Below are 24,389 nucleotides of genomic sequence, written 5' to 3' on the forward strand. Positions count from 1 at the left end.
TCATGACTTTTCTAATAAGCTGCAATTTGACGTGTCAGGTATGTGGAAATGCATAAACAGCACACAGTTTAACAGAAGTAAAGTAAAATAAAATATCATTTCAGATTTTCCAAAGCAGTGAAAATGAAAAACAAAAAAGTGTCCCTGAGTGAAGAGACTTCAGAACTTTACAAAAAGCTAACTTCCCAGCTGAGGGATGAGGTATATCTAAACACAACTGTGACAGAACAGTGAAGATTGGACATGAAAAACTTCCTTGCCAAAACAGATTCCACATTAAAATGCTTTAGTTTAAGTTACAAGAAATTGAAACAGAAATTCTTGAAAGTGTTGCTCCCTTAAAACCAAAGGCATTATTTGGCACCAGACCAGAGTTGTGATGTCTAAATTTCCCAAAACAACAAGTAAAACTGTTTTAACAGTTATTGATTTCAAAGACTTTGAAAGCACACTGACTTCTTTGACAGGAATGTAAAACAGTACAAGATGCTGCAATTAGTTTGTCATGAATTACAATATGACAAAACATGCACTGTGATTTTTCTCCCACTACAATCCCAGTTTATGTTGACGGGAAAAAAATACTTCTAAATGCTACTGTATAGCTTCAAAGACTGATTAGAAAAATAGAAATTTAACAAAGTATTCATGACATGAAAAAGATCAGCAGGTTGATTTTAAAAGATCTAGAAAAAAAATTAAACCCTTTTGCACAGGCACAAAACTATTTCCTTCCACGTAATATTTCTTGATAAGTTGGAGTGTTAATAAATAAGCATAAGTAGGAAATCTATTTAGTCTTACCAGACTTTTTTTTTTTTTTTTTTTTACAGTTTTCTGATACTGTAAGTCAGTGATGTGATGGGCAACACAAAGATGAGCTTTTTCGTTACCGTTAGTCTGTCCGTCCCTGATAAAATGCAATGCTACAATCAAAATCACTTAAGCATTTAAATATTTTCCTGTTAATCCCTCTTCCTGACTAATATGTAAAAACAGACTGATGTGGCCCCAGTACCTGAATAAAAGTCACAAGAGAAGGCACAATAATCATAATGCAAATAATTAGAAAAGGGCACTTGACATGTAAACTGGTCAAAAAACTCCTACACACTGATAAAATAAATATATATTTCTATAATTTACAACATAACAAACAAGGCTGTGTTTACCAAATACACAAAAGGTAATCATACTCAGTTTTCATTTTGCAATACACAAATGAAAATTTCCTCCAGTTAAGACTCATGTGCAAGACTTGCGACCTCAGTGTTGTAGGACACTTGTGTACTTTTTTCATTTGAGTGTGAACTTTCATTTAATTCATGTTCTGTCTTTGGATCAGGACAGTAGTGCAGATTGCCATGGTGTCAGTCTGTCAGCAACATGGTGCGCAGTAGTATCTTTATCTTCCATGGTCATGGCAGTCAAACAAGTACCGTCTTAGTAGTCAACATTACATCCAGTGAAATCAACTCTGAGCATATTAGAAGTATCTCCTTAACAACTAGCTTTAGCTCACTGCAGCTGAAGCTCTTCAAGTGTCCTGGTAGTCTTGGTTGTTGTAACCACGGTGCTCATAGTGAGGCAGTGGGTAATATTGTTCCCTGTGACTGGGAATTGTTTTCCTGTTCCACATGCCACGTTTGGAGTGAAAGTGGTGAAAGAAGTTCCTCAAGTAGATCCTCTCCACTTCCAGTCCTGCTTGAAGAATCCTGCAGCAGAGACCAGAGGAAAGATTCAACTTATATCATTATTTTTTTTTGGACAATGAAGGCATTTAACAGCACAATACTGGTAAAAGGTGAGATTAAAGGCCCACTCTCAATTGATGATGTACAAAATCTTTGATTAATGTTGATTTACTAATACATCAGTAATTAAATGTCTCTTTTGTGATGTTAAAATCAACCTCACCCTTCAGAAACAAAGCAAACACAAACACTGACATCCTAAAACATTTCATGCTGTCTGAGCAAACTTTAATACAAAAGGTCTTATTTTTTCCTTATAAATTCAGCAGCAAATATTGAATAAAAAATTCCAAACATCAAAATTTGTAGATTCTTTAAATGTAGTGCCATCCAAATTCTACCTCAATTGGATTGGACAAAAAACTGGCGTAATCATCAGATTCTAAAGCTTAAGAAGATATCTGACTGTATCACAAGCGATGTTAGCAACATGTCTAAAAAAGACCACAGAAGATGGAAGAATTTCATTAACATGACTTTGATTATCATGTTTTCTTTGAAAATTTGCAGAAAATAAACAATTTTCTCTTGCTAATTTCTGAAAAAAAAAAATCTACATTTCTTACTGCTTTCAGCAAATTCTGAATGATGGACAAACACCCTGTATTTGCGCTTAAAGAAACCCTTTGAATTTGTTTCCCATGGCATTGTTTTGCAGGCATAAAGATCTCTGCTCAGTCACTCTGCACTCTGTCTCATTATTGACAGATGCTGGTTTGCAGATTGGCATGATGCCTCTGCAATGTAGACAGTCAGCTGTGTGAGCAGTCGTGACTGTATTGTCTGTAAATAGTGTGCAAAGATTAAATGTCTTGTAACAATGCTTTAATGATAAGTGCAATTTGATTTTGTTATACTGCTCAGGTTACATTGCTGAGGTACACCTGGCTTTAGTCGTGGTTGTCCTGAACCCATAGAGGTGTTGGACTTCATATTACTATTAAAAATGAGTCCACAGTGGATGAAAAACTCTTAACATCAGCATTTGTAGATTCTTCAAATACAGTGGTTTGAGGGTACCTGGAATTGTGTATACACTAATCCCTCTGTCTAAATTTTAAAAAGATAAAATCAGATAAAATCTTTTTCTTTTATTTAAAGCTTTTACATTTGTTACACTGTGTGACATTATTGTGTTACATCAGCCTATAGTTATGATTGTCCTGAATCTTAAGAGGTACAGGTCTTCACTTTGCAGAGAAAATGAGACAACAGTGGTGGAAGCAAAAAACAACAACCAGAAACTGCTTTGGATTTTGAGGATCAATATGTACCACATTCTATCTCTGTTTTTGGCTGCAACTATCTCCCAGGGAAAGCATCTCTCTCAGCAGCTGATAAATGATCATTTCAATGTTCAAATGAGCACCAACATCTGCTAATTAGGGGGGTATGAGTCTGTTTCTAAGACATCTTCCCAACATGATCACAATCTCTTATATGGCTGAAAAAGAGGTAGGCTGCAAACTGTCTGGCATACATGGTCTAAGGGGTGAAAAAAGCCTTAAAAGTTAACTTTGTTTCATCCCATCAGTCTGTCATCTTCAGCACCCTCTGGTAGTTTAAATTAGTGTGTTTGTCTGTCTTCACCTAAATGTGATTCAGCATTAAGTACCTCTTTAAACAATTATACCCAACAACTCTATAAACAGCATGAATAAACTTGTTTAAGGCAGTTCAAGGTGGTTAAGAGACAGCACTGATTGATAATAAGCTGTTTTCTGAAAAGTACTTTTCAGTTGTTCTGTAAAAACTGAGAACAAATTGGAAACAAACAAGCCCAGCTAACAAGCAGTGACAAGACGCCACGTACACACCTGTCAAGGAGCTCCCAGTCTTCTCCTCCCCAACGGTTTGTGAATTCTTTGGTGTTCATTCCTCCCAATGCATCCAGATCAGATTTATAAATGCCCAGCAAGCCGAATCCATTAACCTCCCAGTAACCTGAAACACACAAGACCAACATTCATGGACACACTTCTCCAAGCCTAATGGCAGCATTTATTTCAAGCTTTTCACATTGCTTTGTTCTGCCTCACTTTATGTTATGCATGTTTATGTTGGTGACTCACTGGCTGAGTAACACTGTACATGTCTCGCCATGACCCCTGCCTCGTGCTAAGATGTCCTCGTCATGCCTTTTTATTCATGTACACCTGCCACAGAAAGCAACCTGGCATGACCTGATGCAGTGATTTGCTTCGGCAGATTCAAACAATAGAGATCAGTTGGTACGGTCGGCTTCATTTGTTGATTTGTCTGTTTCCTCCACTGTTTATCTAACATCATGTCAGGTGGAGGAGAAGAAATGATAAGTGTATGAGGAAAGTTTACGTTATGAGGAAATCATACCTCCTTGTTGACCTTGTTGTCTGAAGGACTTTGCATCTGCTCCCCTCTGCGGGGACCTCTCTTTGACAAAAATACAAGATTCTCCCTCTGTTGATCTTCATCTTGGTTACATTTACATGCTGAAAACTGATGTTTTTAGTAAATTTTGCTCAATTAAACAAGTTGAGTTCTTCATCCCATCTCCTGATGGCGTGAAACCTTTTATTCATCCCAAACTAGGTTTCTCCCATTCCTGTATTCCCATGTCACTGTCGGTTTTCTTTTATGTCTTGGAAGGGATGAAAAGAAATTTCCCCTTGGGGATCAATAAAGTATTTTGATTCTGATTTACACAATAATATCAATTACAGCACTGTTTAACTGACTGAAGAAAGTGAGGACTCTGAGGTAGGGAAAAAAATGTAACGTAGGTGTGACTCTCCAAATCTTTACTTTAGAAAGACTCAAAAGTGCTCCCTGTCATGTGACTGACCTCTAAGACAAATATTCATGAAATTTTCACCCAGATGTTTAGTATTTCACAGTTTTCAAAGTGTTTTCCTTGCAGTGTCCTAACTTTTTTGGGACTAGGCATGGATATCTAAGGATTCGTGAAAAAGAAAATCAGTGTTTTGCAGATCACCAAATTCATTTCCTTTAGTTCACACAGTATTGCAACAGTTTTTGGAACAAGGTTGTAAAGCTACCTCTGATAATTTGAGTGCTCATTTTTGTTTATCACCAAATGCCCAAAAAGTATTACACTTAAGCAGTGAAGCTGGATTTTAAAAATCACTGAACTAACTATGGATTGTTAAGTGTGTTTACCTCTGGCTTCAGAAGGCGTAGACCCACAGTTCAGCCTCATCACGATCGGAGCAAATGCCATGTATCCCTCCACACAGTGCTTCCGGATGGTGTCAATGATGGAGGGAGGGAAGTAGATGTGGAGGTCACAAAGAAACAGAATGCTGTGGTCATCCTAAAGAAGAATGAGAAAAAAATGAGTTTTACTATTAATCTCTGCTTGAATCTGTGACTTCATTTTATCCTTATGTTGCTGAGTTACTCACATTCACAAGGTCTATGCCTGCTTGCAGACCAGCAGAGCGCTCAAAGTTCCCGCTCAGCTTCACATACTGGTGCCTGTTCAATCCATACATAGTTTTAGCACACACATATCCTGTTTGACAAAGCTTCACAAGTTCAGCTTAAAAGTGAAGTACAGAATTTCCACCTGAGTTTGGAGTTTTGCAGAGCTGCCTTCACGTCCATGTCGGTGCTGTCATAGTCTGTGATGATGAGGTTGAAATTGCTGTCTCCAGTTTCCACAAACAGCTGTTCCATGTCAGATATCAGCTGTTTCACCCACCGAGCCTGGTTTTTCACTGATTAAGTGAAGAAGATGTTGAACAACACATAAATTCACAAAATTCAAGGAGGTGCTCGGATTAGCATCCCACAGTATGTGTCTTTGTTCATTCTCTCTTCTCAGTTTCCTTCTGTATTCACTGTCCTATCATCTGAAGAAAGCATAAAGCTCAAAATAAACTCTTTATAAAAGAGGCCTTCGCTTACTTGGTATTTTCTCTTTTTTGTGCAGTTTGGATTCATGTATTTTGGTTGTTTGTGAAGGGAGACAATGATGACGGGTGGGCTGGTGGGACCCTGTGTTATTAATGATGTGCAGCTGACTAAAGTGATGTCTGTAACCATGTCCTGGTTTTTCTACGTCCTTTTTTTTAATATACCTAGCAACATTTGTGCCTCTCTGAGAACAAACCAGCATACCTGACATGAATTTACCTGATAACTCCTACTTACAGCTGTATTAGAAAACATAATTAAAAGATTTGGAACGATAAATTGACAGAATTCAAGGAGTTGCTCAGATTAGCATCCCACAGTCCTTGAGACAAGAGGCCCATGCTCAATTCAATTTTTCTTTTTTTCATTCTCTCTTCTCAGTTTCCTTCTGTATTCACTGTCCTATCATCTCAATATAGCATAAAGCTCAAATTAAACTCTTTAAAAAGAGGCCTTTGCAATGATTGAAAGCACAGTCTGTTAATTTCAGTGCCTATTTTACCTGCCTGTAAATATTTGACCCACAAGACCTCATTCTCCATTTTCTGCCAGTTAAACTCATTGCCCTTAGAAACTCCCAAAATTCCCCTGAAAACGCCTTTATCTGAATAAGGCACTTCGTCAATAGCTATATTGTGCCGTGTGTAGAGACTATATAAGATTGTAGTTGTGCGAAGAGATGTGAAGCATGGTGTTTCTAAACTTGATTAACATTTTTGAAAAGAGGGAATTAAAAGAATGGATCAATACAGAAAGGAGAAAAATATAATCTGGAAAATGAGATTTGTGAAAGGCGGATGTACCTGGTACTATAAAATGGACAGTTGCTGCAGGGTTCCAGTGGAAACCCACTGGGTTGCACAGCAACAACCGAGGTTTTGGTTGATGGAAATCAAAGTCGTTTCTGTGCCGGCTCTTTTGTTGAATCAGGACGTAGATGTAGTGTGACAGACGCAGCAGCTGGCCGTTCACATCTTTCAGCTCCAGTTCCAGAAGGTAGCGGCTGCCCTTGATCCTGTCCACTCGCTTCACTACATTGACCACACGCACCAGAGTGAACCTCCTGCAAGGTCAGAGATATAAAAGAAACATGGTGGAATAAGCTGCAAAAGAGTTGTGCCTAGAAAGACTCCAGGCACAACATTTGCTCATATCATACAACTTAAGAAGGTGTGCCTGCATTCTACAGTTACTGAGATAAAAGCACAGTCATTTTTTGACTTAACCTCCCATATTTTGTTGATCAAATAAAATCTCTCATGGGATTTGTCAAGGCAATTTATGACAAGTTCATGATTTCCTTCTTGAAGTCAGTTATTGAAAGATTGGACACTAACACAATAATATGAGTCTTTTTTTTTCCCTCCAAATTGTTAGCGCACCATCCAAAGATATTTTATTTACAGTCATGAAGTACAAGAAATTTGTAAATCTTCCCATGAAATTGAAATTTAACTGCTGATCTAAAATGTATTAAAGCCAATGAAAAATATTTTGGGACCTGTGGTAACAAAAAATAAACATTGAAAATGGCAGCTCCCTCCTAACACAAGGACGTTCCATCTTTTAGGTATTTTTACAGAAACAGCAAAGATCTTCGCACATCTACTCCTTGGGCAAGGGTCTAAGACCGAAGTGTCGTATTAAATTTTTTTTCTTTCTGGAAGTTGGCCAGTGTGAATTTTCTTTTTCTCCTGGGTATTTTTACAGAAAAAAAGAACTTACCCAGGATGCTTTCTGTTGAGTTGCTCCACGAAAGCCTCAGCCATGGGAAGAGCATCACTGGTGTGAATCAGCAGGTTGCCTGAAACATTGCAGCTCAAGTCAATATAATCTGATCGCCGGGCTTGAAAGTCCAGGGGATTGAACTTGAAGGTCTGGTTCCAGATGATCTCTGGGTCAAACGCCGGCGCAGGGGTGAGGTCTTCGTCGCCCACACCTTCAGAGTATTTCTGTTGCTCCCACAGGGGATCTCTAACCTCGTTCATGGTTTCTTCTCTGTTCTGAATGTTGTTATCCTCATGTTCCTTCACTCCTTTCCACTTCTTTTCCTTCTTCCCTCTGGTGGTCGTCTTCACCTTGAGGATGCTGCTCTCTAAATTCTTCTGTAGAGGTTTATTCATCCCTTCCTTCTTATCTCTGAGGTGATTTCTGTGGTCTGAATCGCTGTGATTGAGCCTCACTCTTGGGTGGTCCCTACTAATGGTAACATTTCCAGCCTCTTTGAGTTTGTTGGTTGTCACTGAACCTCGTCGTTGAACCTTTGATTCCTTGATTCTTTTGATCTTTTTAGGGGACCTCTGGATTTGATGCTGTTTAGGATTGAGCTGTTCTGATGGGGCTCCTGGTTGTTTTCGTGCATTAAGTTGATCCCTGTCCACTGGTATTGTAGTTCTGGTCTGTTTCCGTAACACAGATTTCTTCACTGATTTAAGTGTCTTTTTCTTCCCTCTTTCAAAAATCCCTTTTGCTCTTAAGTTTTCAGCCTGCCCTTCATGTCTTAACTTTGTTAGGTTCTGTTGTGGGTGCTGATTATGTTTTATGTTTTGTGTTGGCAACACCTGAGGAGGCAGTGCTGGTTTTGGTACCATTGGGCCAAGACTTTGCCCATGAGGTTCTGTATCAGAGGCAGGAGCTTCATGGTCGACTAATGAGAAGAGTTTGCGTCTGCGGTTCTGGACGTAGTCATCGTAATCATCACCATAGTCTGGAAAAAGAGCATTATCTATCTTGCTTTCTCTTTCTTCCTTTTCTCTGTAGTAGATCTCGTTGTCAATGTCGTTCTCCTTATCTTGCACCGAATTTCTCTTTGGAAAACCAAAATCTAATGTTCAAAAGAAGCAAAGACAAACAAAGAGAGTGTGATGGATTCTCAAAGAATACAAACAATTTCACATTCCATAAAAAGAGGAGTACAACTTACCTTTTAAAGGGTTTTCCCTGATAGGGTGGTCAAATTGCATGTATCTGGAAAAACCAAACCTGAAGCAAGAGGAAAATAACACAAAGTTTAAGGAAATATTTGGACAAAGTCCAGCTCTCTTTGACTTTACTCTCTTTACTCTTTGTCTTCTCAGAGATCCTCAGCAGATTCAGAGTTACATCAGCCACTACTGGCCACGCTACTACTGCATGCATTTTCATGTAGTTTCAAATGTCACAATGAGTCTTACTGCACATTGTATATTATTCATCGTCACATTTATGTGTAAAGGTCTCACATCTTCATGTAGTAGGGGCTCTGGGGGTAGAAGCATCTGTTCTCCGTCTCCATGTGAGTGAGGCGAGTGTAGTCATTGGGGTAGACGTAAGACAATTGGACCTGGGGAGATTAAGTGAATATAAACATGCTGTTTAAGACATCTAAGCTATGAGAGCTCAATGACAAATCATGAGATCTTGTATAACAAGAGTTATCCAACTTGCATCCACAGGGAGAAGGCAGGTGTGTGGCAGAGGTTAGGTAAGAGCAAAACGTGATGAAGTGGATGTGTGCCAGATAAAAGGTTATAAGGTTCCAAAACAATCAGTAAAATAAATAATTCTGTGTTTTGTTTACTGAGTTTACACAACAACAATATAAAGCATCTAAACCATTATTAAAGAATGTTTAACAAGGTAGAAAGCCCAACCACTCACAGGAAAAAGACAAAAAGTGGAGCTTTGGTTAGCAGGAGGGACAAGACTTCAGTTAAACAGGTCCATCAGCAAAACTGCTTCTGTTTGTTCCTTAGCTTCTGAATAAGGTACCATTTTAATGTTTGATGCACTATTTGGCTTCACTTTTGTGATGGGAAGACACAAAGGCACTATGTTTATATAGAGCCAACAGGTTTTAAACAAAATTGATAAATCACCTAGTAGTAGGGGTACCAAATTAAGTAGTTTTGTAGGCACCGACCAAATTCTGTCCAAAGTACTGAGTACAGGTTCACGTAAAATCAAACAGTACCATGTTTAGATACCCGAATGTATCCTTGTGACTGTGAGGGAGAGGAAGAGGAAGAGATTTTGCATGCTGGACCTGAACGCAGCATTGCAAGTTTTTATATTGAGAAATAAATATGTTAAATTGAAAAACTTTGAGATTTTATTGTTACATAAAGTAATATTCATCACCATCAAAACCAAAAGGTACCTAAAATGAGTACCGTTGAGTACCGATATTTATTGCCATGTACTGGGCATCGGCACCTTATTGTTTCAAATGCTAAAGGTACCCATCCCTAACCGGTAGTGGTTGATTTGCTTGTCAGAGTAGTGGGAATCGACCATTTGGAGCCTGCTTTAGTATTACATAAACATTTGTAGCACATTCAAGGATGAGGTCAATAGATTGGTGGTGGTGATGTTAAAGAACCAGTGGAGATCAAAAGAAATATTCAAGCTACTGTCTACATATTAAGAGAAAGGGGTCCAAAATCTTAGATCCAGGAAGTAACCCCAAAATAGCAACGGGTGAAATTATAGGTATTCAGGTTTAGGAATCAGGGCATGGGATTTTAACGGTTCAGCCTTTGTCCTAAAACTCAAAGATATGAATTCATAATGGGACATAAACAGGCTGAAAAAGTTGGATAGTGCATGAGAGATGAAAAATGCTTCATGCTAATAACACAAGACATTTAAAACAAGAAGTTTTCTATTTTATTCATATTTCTCAAGAACACTGATCTCCTCTCTCAGTCAATATCTTTATGTGTGTGCATTTAGAGCTTTAAATGAGAATATTTGAAGAGATGTCATTATAACATAAAAATTATATAAATACATACAAACTGTATTCCTTCATAGCGCGTCAGAGGAAAATCTTTGATAATGTAGCTGGGTCTGTATGTGCAGTCTGGCAGAACATCTTGTAAGAACTTGCTGTCCATCAGAGGCACTGGAAATAAACACAACATGCATATGTGACATTTTTTTTCTGAATTCAGGGGAAGAAGTTTAGAGAACTTGTATCTTAGGAGGAAAGCATGGAGGAGTTTTTCATAAGTCGAAACCTCTCTCACCTCTGTACAAAGAGTCTCGCGGGTCTTCCCTCAACATGTCTGCTGCGACACTGCGCTGTTTTGAGGGGGTGCGTTGGTGGCTTGCAGCCGTCTGTGGTATGTGTGCGACGTCACCCATTAACACTGCTGACTCATCTGCAAGATAAGAAGCATAAGTGAAGCGCTCTACTTATTACACAAGGAAACCACTGACTTGATTTGCAGGTTTGAGGATTTCTGCAGAGTAACTAAGAAGACAGAAGTGTTTCTGCACTCTGAGCACTGGACTCACAAAGATCTGCAGAGTGATGTCATGGACAATGAGGCATTTGTTTTTGTGTACTTACCAACATAAAGGGAGATGTGATGGGAATCAATAACCTTGAAAGAAATGTCTTTGTTCAAGAGCAGCCACTGTTTGAGAAAACAAAACATGTCTTCACTTCATGACTCAGTATTTAAAATACTGTAGGCACAAAATTCACAAAATGACTTTTCTATAACTGAGAGCCAGACTACTTACCGCCACCTCCACATGGTCTGTCCCTCTATTATCTTGCTTGTGGATTACTTCAAAAAAGTACCTCCTTTGAGCAGACAACCTATCAGACAGTAAAAGTCATATTAGAAAACTTAATAGAGATGTGCTTCGGGCAAAATTCTTGTGTTGCAACTCTCCATAAAAGCTGCAGCAGCTGCCTCAGTGAGATAATAGATTGGTTTATCAGTCTCTTTACTCTAGGCCAGGGATCTCAAACTCGTGCCATGGAGGGCCAAGAGGCTGCAGGTTTTCTTTCCAACCAAAACCTCCACCAGCTGATTTCACTGATTACCTCACCTTCAAGCAGAGAGCAGGGACTAATCACTGAAATCAGCTGGTGGGGTTTTCGGTTGGAAAGAAAACCTGCAGCCTCTTGGCCCTCCATGGCACGAGTTTGAGATCCCTGCTCTAGGCACTCATGAAGCTGATCAGGCAGATAAAACAAGTGTGTTTAATTACACATTTTGCAATAAACAGATCCACCCTGCTTGATTTATTTTAACACACCTTACTATGGTACAGAAAAATAATAACACAAGCTTAAGGGAACCTGCAGAGCTTTCTTTTACTGTGATTCATTGCAACTCATCAAACTGGTCTAGATTCTGTCATCTACTGAATTTCCTGTCATGCTCAAGTAAAACTCCCTTCACAGAGTACCGCAGCTTTCCAGTGTTTTTGCAGTAATGCTTTGACATGTAACAGGAAAAACACTGGTTACAACATTAGTTTCAGTTTGACATGAGACTCACATACACATAGTGATGCTTGGGTTACGTGTTGAGAAGTTGTAATGTGATTTTCAGTAAACTTCTGTGAACTAGTTTGGCACTTCTTTTAGAGGAAAGGAACTTACAGAATGATTTTTTTAAAGAAGAATGGGAGATAAGCAGACAAAAGTACCTGCAAACCTCAGACTGTAATGCCACAGCAACCATCTATGTCTTAAAGTACGTTACGTTACATTTGTGATATCCTCTTTCATCAAACTAAAATCACAAGTTATGTAGCATAGCTTAACTAGAAAGCAGATGCCAACCACTTAGCTCCTCTGCCATTCTGTCAGGCTGTTGATTTTTTTTCATGTGTCATCCAAAGCGGTGTCTGTCTGCCATCCGCCTAAATCAATTTGAATGCAGCATGTCCTAGATCTTTAACGATAGGTCGTCTGTTATTGTTACGCTGCCTGTGCATGAAAATGGGTCAACTTTTCTTACTCTCTTGTGAAAAGTCAAATAAGTCCACATCCTGCCTACTGCTGCTGTATGAAGCAGACGGTTCCAGTTAATTGATGGATCTGTTATATGAATCAGTTTTGCTAAAATGAAAGATGTGGAAAAACAAAACTGTGAGGGAAGTAGGAAGGTAATGCTGTTAAAAAATATATTACTCATATTATATTATACTCATCGTAGAGATTTTTTTGTGTTGATCTAACAGCAATTATTTTTGACACTTTTCCCTTTTTGGGGTTGCGGAGGCTGGAGTCTCACCTACACAAGGCAAGGCACAAGACAGGACACATCACTCAGTGATCTAACCTGTATTTCAACAGTATAACATGGCTGTAAGGATAGTTGCCACATGAGGCAAACCTTTTAGGAACCAAATCAGGGGACACACCTACACTCAGAGCTTTTGACCATTTTTTAAGGTCAATTTACTCCAAATTCTCCATGCTATGGAGTAATAGCTCAGACTCATCCCTGTGTTGTAAAGTCACACAACGAAACCGGGTATGAATGGGGTTAATCCGTGCATTCACACATGCTGATTTGACAGTAAAAGCAGTTTAGTGTCAACTTACAAAACTGGTTTGGAGGTTTGACTGGCATACTTCTCAAACTCCCCGGGAGCTGTCCACTCTTTGCCAGTCTGGTAAAAGAAAACCAAAACACTTCCGTTTAGTATATAATGACAAAGGCAATGAGGACAATATTCCAAAAAATATGTTATTCATGTTTACCCTTCCAACCCACGTCAGCAACTGCAAGTTCAAGGGTGAGTCATCTGTGCTGAGCCAAAACTCTGAATTGTCATCAGAGCTTATAGCAAACACAAAGTCTCCTAAAAGAGGGAGAAAAGGAAAGGTAAAGAGAGATTTGGAGTGCTGTACATGTGTTCTCAGTGTGGTAACGGACAGGAAGTAGATGAGAGAAAACATGTTGTACCGTCAGCGTATGGATGTATATAACCAAATATCCTGAGCCCGTAGTCGGTCCACTGGGGAGAGACAGCCAGCTTCTGCACTGTAGTCCTGGACTGTAAGAGAGAGGCGGAAAGACAAAGTCTCAGTCTTGATGTTAACAGAGAGACTAGTTCAGTCTATGGGCAGGAGGACCTAGCATTTGGATGTAGAATGTCGCCCTGAGTAAAAAAAAAGAAAAGAAAAAAGTTATGTGTGTGTGTGTGTGTGTGTGTCTAAACTTGTGTAAGTGCACAATGGTATCTTTGCAACATTGATCATAGTGAGGTCAATTTCAGTCAACTAAAACAAGTCACTGCATTAGGTTTGAAAATATGCAAACAGAAAAATGTGGTAACTTTATTTTGGATGATTTTTCTCTCTGTTATGAAATGAGAAGTTTTGAAACCAGATCAAGTGTTTCGATAATTAAAACAGGCATTGCTGGGTTCTGCAAAGAATACCTTTCTATTTTATACTTTAACTAATGGCACATAGTAAACTTTTGTATAGGCAGAGGGACATAGTTGTTTCAAGTTTTTTGCCTTCTGAAAATACACTCATGGTACCCTGTTCTTTAACACACACAAGGGAAATGGTGGTATTTTGTATGCAAAAGAAAATAGATTGAAAATTAAGCAAGACATGCAGATTTTTTTTGTGACATACAGCTAAAAAGGGCTCTCAAGGGTTGAATTTTGAGAAATATTTTTTTAACACATCGCTTCCAGACCATCTTAAATTGTACTGACATTTCTACATCTATCTGCTGGCATAATAAAAAGAGGTCTGCTTGTGCAGTACAGCAAGGCAACGAAGCATTACAGTGCTAACTTGCCTTTGCTTTGGAGCTGTGATGTTCACGTTTGACAAAATGTTAAACAACTTTGTTTGGCACATTAGCATTCTATCATTTGTTAACTTTTCCGTTAACCAGCATATATCACTTTTGTCCAAACGTACAACTTAAATATCACTTCTTATACCATGGTCTGGGTGAATACTCAATTTTGATTGGCTGCACAGTGTCTGTTAGAAAGTGTTGTAGGACACTTATAAAAAAGTTCCTAATTGTTCCAAATTATTGCGCTGGCTCAAACGCTAGTCTAATGAGTGAATGGTGGATGATGTTTCTTGCAATTAAAATGATTAAGACTTAGACTTTGATTCTTTGAAGCAAAATTTCAAATCATCCCCTAGACACACACGAGCAGTAAGACGTGCACTTGCCTTCTAAAATGATACTTTGTATCACGTAACACAACAGTGAGAAGTCAATTCACTTTCCTCCACTGATTAGGCCTAATATAACAGCTGCGGCCAACTGAGCTGCAGGTTCTGTGGCCAGAGCCGGTTACCTTAGCAACACGTCACAACAAGGGATATTAAATAGTCTACTCAGTCGCTTCTTGTGAAAAATTAGTGAAAAACTAATGGACACCTTGCCAGGCATTGTTCCTTACATGTAACATAATCAGTAATGTTATCTGTAAATGGTAAAATCCCTATAGTTCTACAACACAACTGTACAAAGTTGTAGCAGCATTTTATAATGTCTAAAAATGTTCATGGGTGTTGAATCCACTGTTGCTAAAAATCTGAGTGCATTTTGGAGATGTAGGACAGACTCACATGAGGATACAGCGGGTAGTGCAGGTTCGTGAAGAGGTCAGCTGTAGAACTGCCACACCAGTCCTCAAAGACGTGCAGATTGGCCTGTCCCTTATACTGCAGGAAGAGGAGAGACACACAATTGGATGTTTATGCTGCAGTCGGTCGGCAGTGAGACAATTAACCATCTGGCCCCAGTACTGAGCAAACTAAAACCAACAAATACAGACTTCCTTAGATACCACTTGACAATACAATGGCAAGAACTACTGCTTTCAACTGTCACCAACCCTGGCTATCCACCAGTCTTCCTGTGTTCACACATGAAAAAAAACAACATACACTCTTAATAATCAAAAGTTGGATCAAGCAGGAAACTTTGTTTTAATTTGCTCAGGCTATATAAACACACAATTTTAATAATAAATATAGATTTTCAATATTCTACGCAATATTATGGGCTCTTTTGCCTTGTTTAGATAGGACAGCTGAGAGAGACAGCAGGGATTTGGAGAAGATACACAGAAAAAGGGTCCTAAAGCTTGAATTTAAATCAGGGAACCTGTAAATGGGATGCATAGATTAAGTGCCAGTGAACCAGCATTCTTTTTTTTTTAAATCATAACTTTCTTGTGTTTTTAGTATTTTGAACACTAAAAACTACCTAACAAAGCAAAAACCTACTTAAACACTGGGCTACCACAGGAGAGTAGCTATGCTTACATTGTGGTTTGGGTAAGCCAAACCTTTTGGTAAGCAACCACTACAAGGGTGGATCACAAAGATTGGATGACAATAGAAACTGCTGTCAAATTTCCCTTCCCCTCTTGTAATCATTTCAATGAAGGTCTGTGGAAAACCCTGGAAGACACACACATCCACGTAACTGAAGACGCAGAGGCCCAGATGTCCTGTAAACAAACACCTGTGTGACATCTGCTAAAGAGGGCATGTTATCTGATCTGTGTGTGCTGATGGTAGCACAGCAGCTGAATGAGGCAAGCTAGAGCCAAAGCAAAGCCTCAGTATTACTAACCAGTAATTCACCAGGATTCATTAGTGCGTAAGCTTAACCTGCTGCTGTAATCAGCACTTTTAGTTAAATTTTAGCACGGCCTGGGCCCCGAGGGGAAGACCAAGGGCTGTAAAGAATGACTCAAAGAGCCCCAAAGACCCTGTAGTGACTGAAGTCATCTGACAAGCCTCTTTGTGCCTGTTTCCTATGTCTGCAGACAAGACCAAATGACCTGGAGAAACTGATGAAAGAAAGCTCATTCTGTTACGCTTGATCATATTTTACAAGTATAGCTGCTGTTCCATTTCCTTCTGTGTCAGGCAGCAGGGTTGTAAATCTGTCAGTTGTTAAATGGACATCTTTATTGTCGATGTGATTTGAGCCTTCAGCTGGAACTGCACTGTTTGAACAGACAGTGTAAAGGCTCTCTTACACGTGTTGCATTTCAGGACTTGACTGTAGCATTTACTTTCTCGTCTCTATTTTCATTTTATTAACTTACTTAATTAGTACATGTAGCACCTTGACACTATGATCAAGAAGGTTTTAAGAAGTGTAAACAACAGCCAATATTAACCGCTTCCTTCCAATATGAAACATGAGGTGGCAGCAACTGGCTGAAGCACAGCACTGCTTAATATAGTAGAAATGTGATGACCCTGATGCAGAGCCGCGATAGCAGCAGAGGCAGACTTGGTTGCAGGAAATATACTGTAGTGTATACTGAGGTAAATGCACTCAGGGGGAGGGATAGAGCAGGCCTGGGCAGGTTATATAGAGTTCAGTGGAGGTGAGACACAGTGTTTGAGTACTGTGGACACACATGCAAAAACAGACCTCTGGTTTCCAGGTTTGTGGAGAGAAGCTGGATCTCCAAGCAGTAGAGTCCTCCTCAGGGACAGCTCGGTGGTCTTCTCTGACCTAAAAGCACACACATTAAATACCACCTTTACTCCTCCCTGAACAAACACAGCCCTTTGAATCACTGCTATTTCTGTTTCCACTTACTTTCCCATGCATCGCCCTTGCCCTCTCCTCAAACATGCCTCTCCTCCAGTTATTGCCAGGATTAAAGCCTGAGGAAGAAGTGGGAGAAAACAATCAAGGCAGGGAAAAGCTGATGGAAAAATCATGCAAAAACTATGTATGTGACTTATGTACAGCATCTTTGTTTGGATAAGACACTGTATGTGATTTCACTCATTGGTGGGCTTTGCGTTCATGTGTTCATGTGTCATGTGACTTTATTTGCATCTTGTTTGCATTCAGGAAAATTGTTTCAATCAAGGTGACCTTCATATGTGCATCTATAACGCTGAATCTTAAATCCTGCAGTTGGAATTGTGGCATCAATAGAAAAAAAAAAACACTTTTACAAATGACTGAAAACTATGGGGGCAGCCATCGATCACATCCAGTGCTGTCTACCTAAGCTGCCCGATGGAAGCTCAGGATGTAAACGGTCATCCAACTGTTTAACTGAACTCCAGTGCCACCACTCTTAACTGTTGCTGAGCAGATGCAGAAATATTCTTCTTCAAACCTCTTCCCTCATCTCACAAATTATAGAGCAGTGCGCATTTTAAAAGAGGGACTCAGTATTTCATGAGCTTGTGGTGTAAGTGAGTGAATTGGGGTTGCGGTGCTCGTGGAGTTGGAGTCTGTCATTATCACCAGGGTGGGGATCTCCCAGCACACACCCTTGAGACACAGGGACCAATTTTAGAGACATGGGTAATTCTAGAGCAGTGGTTAAGAAAAGCAAGAGGGCATATTTTTTTCTTCGACTGCACTCATCCTTTCTGAGTGACACCACTGTTGCCACTTTTTATTTTTGCCACATTATTTATGTCACCACAGACAAGTCTTATTTATGATGCATTAGGTCATCGTGTACTGTCATTTCAAAATGACAGTCAGTGCTTTTGGGTGAAATTCAATGAGTTAATTTGGAGACTGCCCACAATATGATCTCATTTACTTTTCCAGATGCTATAAAAACTCCCAGGGTTTGTGTTTAAAAGGATTTTATACTGGCTGTTACACTTGTTTGCATGGAGACGTTTACCCAGTCAAAATATCGGAGACCTTCGAAAGCAAATGTGTAAATGATATGATATCATTATCAATGAACCAGCCACTAACCCAAGACAGCCACACCTCCATCAGAGCATTTATTAACTGCAGCACTTTGAATGCTATGTCTGTACTCCAGTGCCTGTGTGACCTACATGTGGGAAAAACAAGCCTTCCCTTACAGACCCAACCCACAGAGCGTTGTTCCCTCCTCTGGTAACCTGTGTTGATCTTTTAGTGTATTCTTCAACTTTTACAATAACCTGGATTAAGTCTGCACACACTGGGCCAAAAGGTTGATGAGGGTTGTTCCTTTAAGGTCTCCTGTGTTAGACACCCTCAGAGGCTGTTGATTCATTTTATAGTTTTATGGCGATGACATAAACTGACCTATTTCTTATCATCCTCTTTGGCACTTTATTTAATTTATGTCACTAACAAGGTTCCAACAACTGTGTTCACTTGCAATGCATTTGTGTTAAAGCTGAAAACACTCTAAATCAATTAGATGGACAAGGTTTGTAGTAACTTTGTTTGTAGCCTTTATTTGCCAAGTATCTTCAAGAATACAAGGAATTTGACTCTAGTTTGAACTGCACTTTCTCTGTACAATTATTTGGGAATAAACACTAAGTATTACAAAAATAGAAAAAAGAGCTTAAGAAGTAAGAATGAAATTATAAAACTCTGTAAAGAGGAGAATAAAAAATACATACACATTTAAGTTGAAATAGTGCACTGAATGTGTGACGGACTGAGGAAAGAAACTGTTCCTGTGTCTGGATGTCCAGATGGGAGCAGTTTAAACAGTTTGTGTTCAGGGTGTGAAGGGTCTGCAGAGATGTTACCAGCTCGCTTCTTGGTCCTGGACCAAGATAAGTCTTGGATGGAGGGCAGGCTGGCTGACAGTTCTTTGTAGTCTGTGCCTGTCATGTTTGTAGGCAGAGGGAAACCAAACAGAGATAGAGGTGCCCAAGACAGACTGGATGATGGAGGAGAAGAAAATGATGTGCAGGTCCTAGGGCAGGTTGAACTTCCTGAGCTGTCTGAGGAAGAACAACCTCTGCTGTGCCTTCTTTCTTATGGAGTCCGTGTGGGAGGTCTACTTCAGATCGCTGGAGGTGGTGGATCCCAGGAACCGGAAGTCCACTGTCATCTCCACAGTCTTGAGTGGGTCGAGCTCCAGGTTGTTCTGACCTTACCAGAGGACCAACTGTTCCACCTCCTGTCTGTAAACAGCCTCATCACCATCCTGGATGAGACCGGTCATGGTGATGTCGTCTGCAAACTTTAAGAGTTACAAAGAGCGGTCCCCTGAGGTGCAGTCATTGGTGTAGAGGCACAAGAGCAGTGGGGAGAGCACACACCCCTGGGGGGCGCCGGTGTTGACTGTCCAAGTGCTGGATGTGATGGGCTCCAGTCTCTCCTGCTGGGTCCTGTCAGTCAGGAAGCTGGAGATCCACTGACAGGTGGGGGGTGGCACAGAGAGGTGGGAGAGCTTGTGGTGGAGGATGTCAGGGATGAAGGTGTTGAACGTCAAGCTGGAGTTCACCAACAAGATCATTATGCATGTCCCTGCAGAGTCAAGGTGCCGTAGGATGTAATGCAGTCCCATAGTGACTGCATCCTCAACTGACCTGTTTGCCCGGTAGGCAAACTGCAGGAGGTCCAGTAGGGGTTCTGGGTCCTGTGATGAGAATAACTAGTTTGACGAGCAGAGATGCTACGAAAATAATACATGAATAAACAGTGCAGTATATCGTCGAATGAAAGCAGGTGAAGCTTAAAGTTGAATCTCTGTGGTGTCTTAAAGGGATCTTTTGAACAAATCATCATTTATAGCCAGGCAACCTGTTTCCTAATAACTGTTGTAGATTTAAAGTGAAAAATGTTTTAAAGCTGTAGCTCAAGCAAGCAAGCAAAGTATTGGTACTGCTGAGTATTAAAGAAGAAAATAAAATACTTTATATTTCCTAAAAGCTTATAAAGTTAGGGGATTTCATCAAATGCTGATGACTGTTACACACTTTACTTGTCCCTACAAGAACAGAAGGGCACTCACGGAGCACAGATATACACAGATAATAAGCCAATCTATGAATAAAACCAAAAACTCTATTCTAAAAAGATGATAAACTATGTAAATGTAAAACAAAAAAATATATCAAATACTGATATGGAGAATTGCCTGTTTTGTGTTAAATATTTGCTTATTTCAAATTTGACGCTAACAACATAGTTCATAAAAAATATGACACAGGGACTACAAACCCTGAAAGAAATATGTAATGATACATCAACCACCTGTAGAAATATCTTCCAACTAAAGCAAAATGTTAAACAATTTAATAATGATTTTAACGAGCATAAAACTGTAAAGAATTTAGGGGTTTTATCACCTACACTACAATATGAAATAAACAAAATTGATTGCCAGGCCATCATGCACTACCACATATAAAAACAGACACAACTGTGTAGGAGAAATCACGGCATAGTCCTAAAGTCACTTCTAAAATTCACTGGGCACTGCAGGTTTAGACTGTAACATACAAAGAGGACACAGGATCCAGAAACACTGGGACTTTCAAAACCCCTATAAAGATGGACTGCGATGGAGTGGAGAACTGTCCTCCTGTGGCCTGAAATATCAGACTCTGGCATTCTTTTTGGTAAGTAACAGAAATATATGAGTGTCTCTGACATAGGTAACAAACACATCTGGGCTCCACTGATGCCTAAAAAATAAAACACGTCTTGATTTGTTACCTAAGCAGTTAGCAAGTCATGAAACCATTTATACTCCAATGAAGACCCTGAACTGTTGAGTAGCTGCAATCCTATAAACCATCATTGTATTTATGTCAGTGTCAGCTGTATTGCTTTTGCACTTTTAACTCCGAAAGGCCAAAATAAACAGAGATGTAGTGTGCATGACTGCATTATCACAACATGCATTATTATAAAACTATGTAAAAAAAATTACAAATGTCATTTATAAGTTGTAGCCTAATCCAACTTCAATAATGCATCTGTTTTCCCTTGGTGCATGTGACACCCTTCTACCAAATTTTAATGCAAATTCCCTGAACTGTGGTGTTGTTGATACAGATATACAGGGAAGTTTGATGAATTTGTTACCTCAGCCATTGCTTAATCATTAAATTGAGAACAATGTGTTTATCTATGAAAACTATCAGTGAAGACTTCCTTGTGGCACACCTACATTTCTCCTGAGTCAAGGCTTTTTCAAGCTTTTAAAAAATGTATGAACATATTTAAAGTAATGTTTAAATCCCACACAGCAGGTTTGTATGACGTGTTTTCATCTTCAGGTGGCTCTAACAGCTCTGTCTGAAGGTTATGTGGAGCCCTTCCCTTGTAAGAAGTCCCACTGTGACAAGGGGGCTGCAGCCCAGGAATGTGTAGATAGGCAGGGCCTTTAATGTAGGTCTGAGGCATGTGTTTACATGTCAGGCTCTGTTCAAAGTGTGTGTGTGTGTGTTACATGTTTTGTTATTTCTCTCTCCTGGTGACACGCTTACATGACTTTTCACTATTTCCTCCTCTTTCCCACCAGTGTGGTGACACCTTGATGTCAAATTGGGTGTGAGTTCTCTGCAGCAGTTGGTAGACTGAGGTGTAAATAAGGTAAAGTGCAGGAAGTTTAGTTACCCAGTGTGAGACGGCACTTCCTTCTGAGTGTGAATCTGCAATCTGACCTCCCCTCCCCCCCTCACTCTAAAACACACTCAAACAAACACACACACAAACACATACACACACAGCTCCATCCCTTTAAATTGACCTGTTGAGTCACCTGCTGCGAGCTCATGTTTCCTGTGCAAATCGTGTGTCTGTATGAGAAATCAGTCTTTGTAATAGAACCACAGAGTACACAGCAGTTAATGCTCACAGAGGATGAATATCAGAGGTGCTTCATATCACAGTCACAGTCACTTAACATGCTAGAATTCATCAGGAAACAGGTAACTTTGATGAAACTTTGATAGAAAGTCAAAACAAAGTACTCTTGTGTCATTTCAAACGCTGAGGTACAACACACAACACTGTGGAAAGCTGTCTGTGGCTTCACCATGCACCATTGTAAGATGTTGCTGAATCTACAAGAGAGGTAAATATTAAACTCTGTGGTTAATATGTTTAATGGAGCTGTACTTAAGTGAATGCTTAAACACTGCTTTCTACTTTTAAAGGTTGTTCTTCAAAACAATCTATATCAATTGGGAACATCATGCGTGGAATTATCAAATACCAAAGTACAATACAGGCCTAAGTTTTAAAGAAGCACATGAGCAAGAAGAAAAGAAAATTCGTGCAAAAGTTGACTCGCAAGTTCTAACAGTCTTTCATTTTTTTAGCTGTTGCTTTTTTTCTTTTAAATCTTACTCTAGCCAAAGATCTCAACTCGCTTTCCTTTCCTTTTTACATGCTCACTTTCCATAAGCTGATCTGTCAGCTACAGGTGTATCGAGATGTGATACCCCAGCGTTATTTTCTAACGAATTTTCACAAAAGTTTTGAAAAGTTCAGAAGGACCTATGGTCGAAATGTCCGGACAGGGGACCACAAACTTACCGGTGTCACTGCTCCATGCTTTTGCAGCCACTATCTCATGGTACACGGCAAAAACACCGATCAGCAGAATCAACCCGAACAGCAGATGTCTGCCGTTTCGCCGCAGCTTCTTCAGAGGGAAAAAGGGTGCGATCATCCTGATCATCTGGTGAAACTCATCGGCCAGTTCACCTGCTTTGATGTCCGGAGCGACCGACCCCGCTCCAAGCCCGCCCGGCTGCTGCTCCCAATGGGTGCGCACTACAGGCGCCCTGGCTATCCCCAGTGCGCACAGCCCCTGGTGGCTCTCATCCCGCGAAAACTCGGAACCTCACCCGGGGTCGCCGGTAGTCCACACTGAGCTATGTGAAACATCTAGAAAAGAATCAAAACGTCCTGCTTCTCCTTTCTACGGAGTTACAGTTGAGTTCTCCAGACCACAGAAGCTCCGCGTACGACGCCGTGCGAACTGCCAAGTGATTCGCGAAATATCACACCAGATTTACCACACACAACTTCGAGAGGAGTGACAAATGACACCAGAAGCACGTTATTAACCTGTACCTTCAAAGTAAAAGCACACATGTCACTTAAACAAAAAGGAGAGTCGGTACAGCCCTGAATAAAGTTATCTAGTTAACTTATACATGTTATTCTTTCTTAACCAACACTACTATCAGGGTATTTTCCACTTCAGATACACCCCGGTAGAAAAAAAACATACAAAGGTAGCTTATTTTGAAACTTTTCACCGGGAAGTCTCTTTCCTCGAATTGAGTTTGACGATACTCCCACGATATAGAGACGCGGGTGTGGGCAGCTTTTTGTGATTTACCTGTACAGTGAGATTTTTAGTTTCTCCCTTTTGTCATTGGTCCCACAGCCAATTATTTTACGTATTTTGTGTACATGTGTAAGACTGAGCATGTTTCTGCCGAATGTTGGCCCTTTCCCCACTGATCTTCCAAACTAACTTGAAAATCAGACATGCCTTTCTTTTTTATTGCTTTTTAAAGACAAAAAAACGTGCTTTACCACTTCATAATCATTTAAAAATGTGTAAAAGATTGTGTATGATTGTAGCTGGGGTGAAACAGGGCCAAATCCACAAGGTGGCCCAGGTAAGTGCCAGTTCTACTGTTACTTGCCCTCAGAGGATCAAGTATTTAGGCCTTTTAACTTTCAAATAAAACTTGTATGACGCTGTAAAGTAACAAATAGAGGAACAAAAGACAAAGATATAAAAATTTTTTTTTTTGACAAACTCTTGCCATAGCTCATTTTAGTTGGCCACACTGCATTGAAAAGGCTGTAAATTACAAATGCATGACCAGTGGAAAGGTTGGTGTAACCCTACTCTTATAAGTGGCTATATAGCCAATATTTTCACAATAAAGTATTTTAAAAAAATCAAAGATAGCTCAATATAATTTTTTACATTTACATTTTTTACATTTATTTCCTGACAGAAGTGGATTCAGTTTCTGGAAACATCATCAGATATATTACCACTTTGTTTTGTAACTTTTCAAAGTAAAAAAAAGTGCATTTTTAACACAGTATTCTAAATTTTTTGGTGGTTATTTGTTTGTGCACACGTTCTTTCTGTCACAGTTGCATAAACCACTGTGCAGTTGAACCGTACAATCTGGATATGTTTTGGGACCAAACCTGCACTAATGCCCCTCTCTTCAGTCTACTTGTGAAATTTCTTTGCTTGGGG

The 24,389-nt window shown here is 39.7% G+C and overlaps 1 protein-coding gene across 1 annotated transcript; it reads right to left on the bottom strand.

Annotated features, from left to right (window-relative positions):
• On the bottom strand, positions 1–23,176 carry b4galnt3b (beta-1,4-N-acetyl-galactosaminyl transferase 3b). Its single transcript, XM_074678480.1, has 20 exons — positions 22,688–23,176; positions 17,021–17,088; positions 16,850–16,933; positions 15,019–15,114; positions 13,373–13,463; positions 13,168–13,268; positions 13,009–13,076; positions 11,184–11,262; positions 11,008–11,074; positions 10,682–10,816; positions 10,448–10,557; positions 8,894–8,994; positions 8,596–8,654; positions 7,398–8,496; positions 6,476–6,735; positions 5,323–5,473; positions 5,159–5,231; positions 4,914–5,067; positions 3,572–3,698; positions 1–1,715 (listed from the first exon to the last, which is right to left on the bottom strand). Exons 1-20 carry the CDS (start codon positions 22,830–22,832, stop codon positions 1,538–1,540), a joined length of 3,246 nt encoding a protein of 1,081 aa, XP_074534581.1. The 5' UTR covers positions 22,833–23,176; the 3' UTR covers positions 1–1,537.
• Between the last annotated feature and the right edge of the window lie 1,213 nt (positions 23,177–24,389).

This window comes from Halichoeres trimaculatus, unplaced genomic scaffold (genome assembly GCF_033239565.1).
Source record: "Halichoeres trimaculatus isolate MK-OKI-2021-1 unplaced genomic scaffold, fHalTri1.1 fHalTri1_scaffold_10, whole genome shotgun sequence".
Lineage (NCBI taxonomy): Eukaryota > Metazoa > Chordata > Actinopteri > Labriformes > Labridae > Halichoeres > Halichoeres trimaculatus.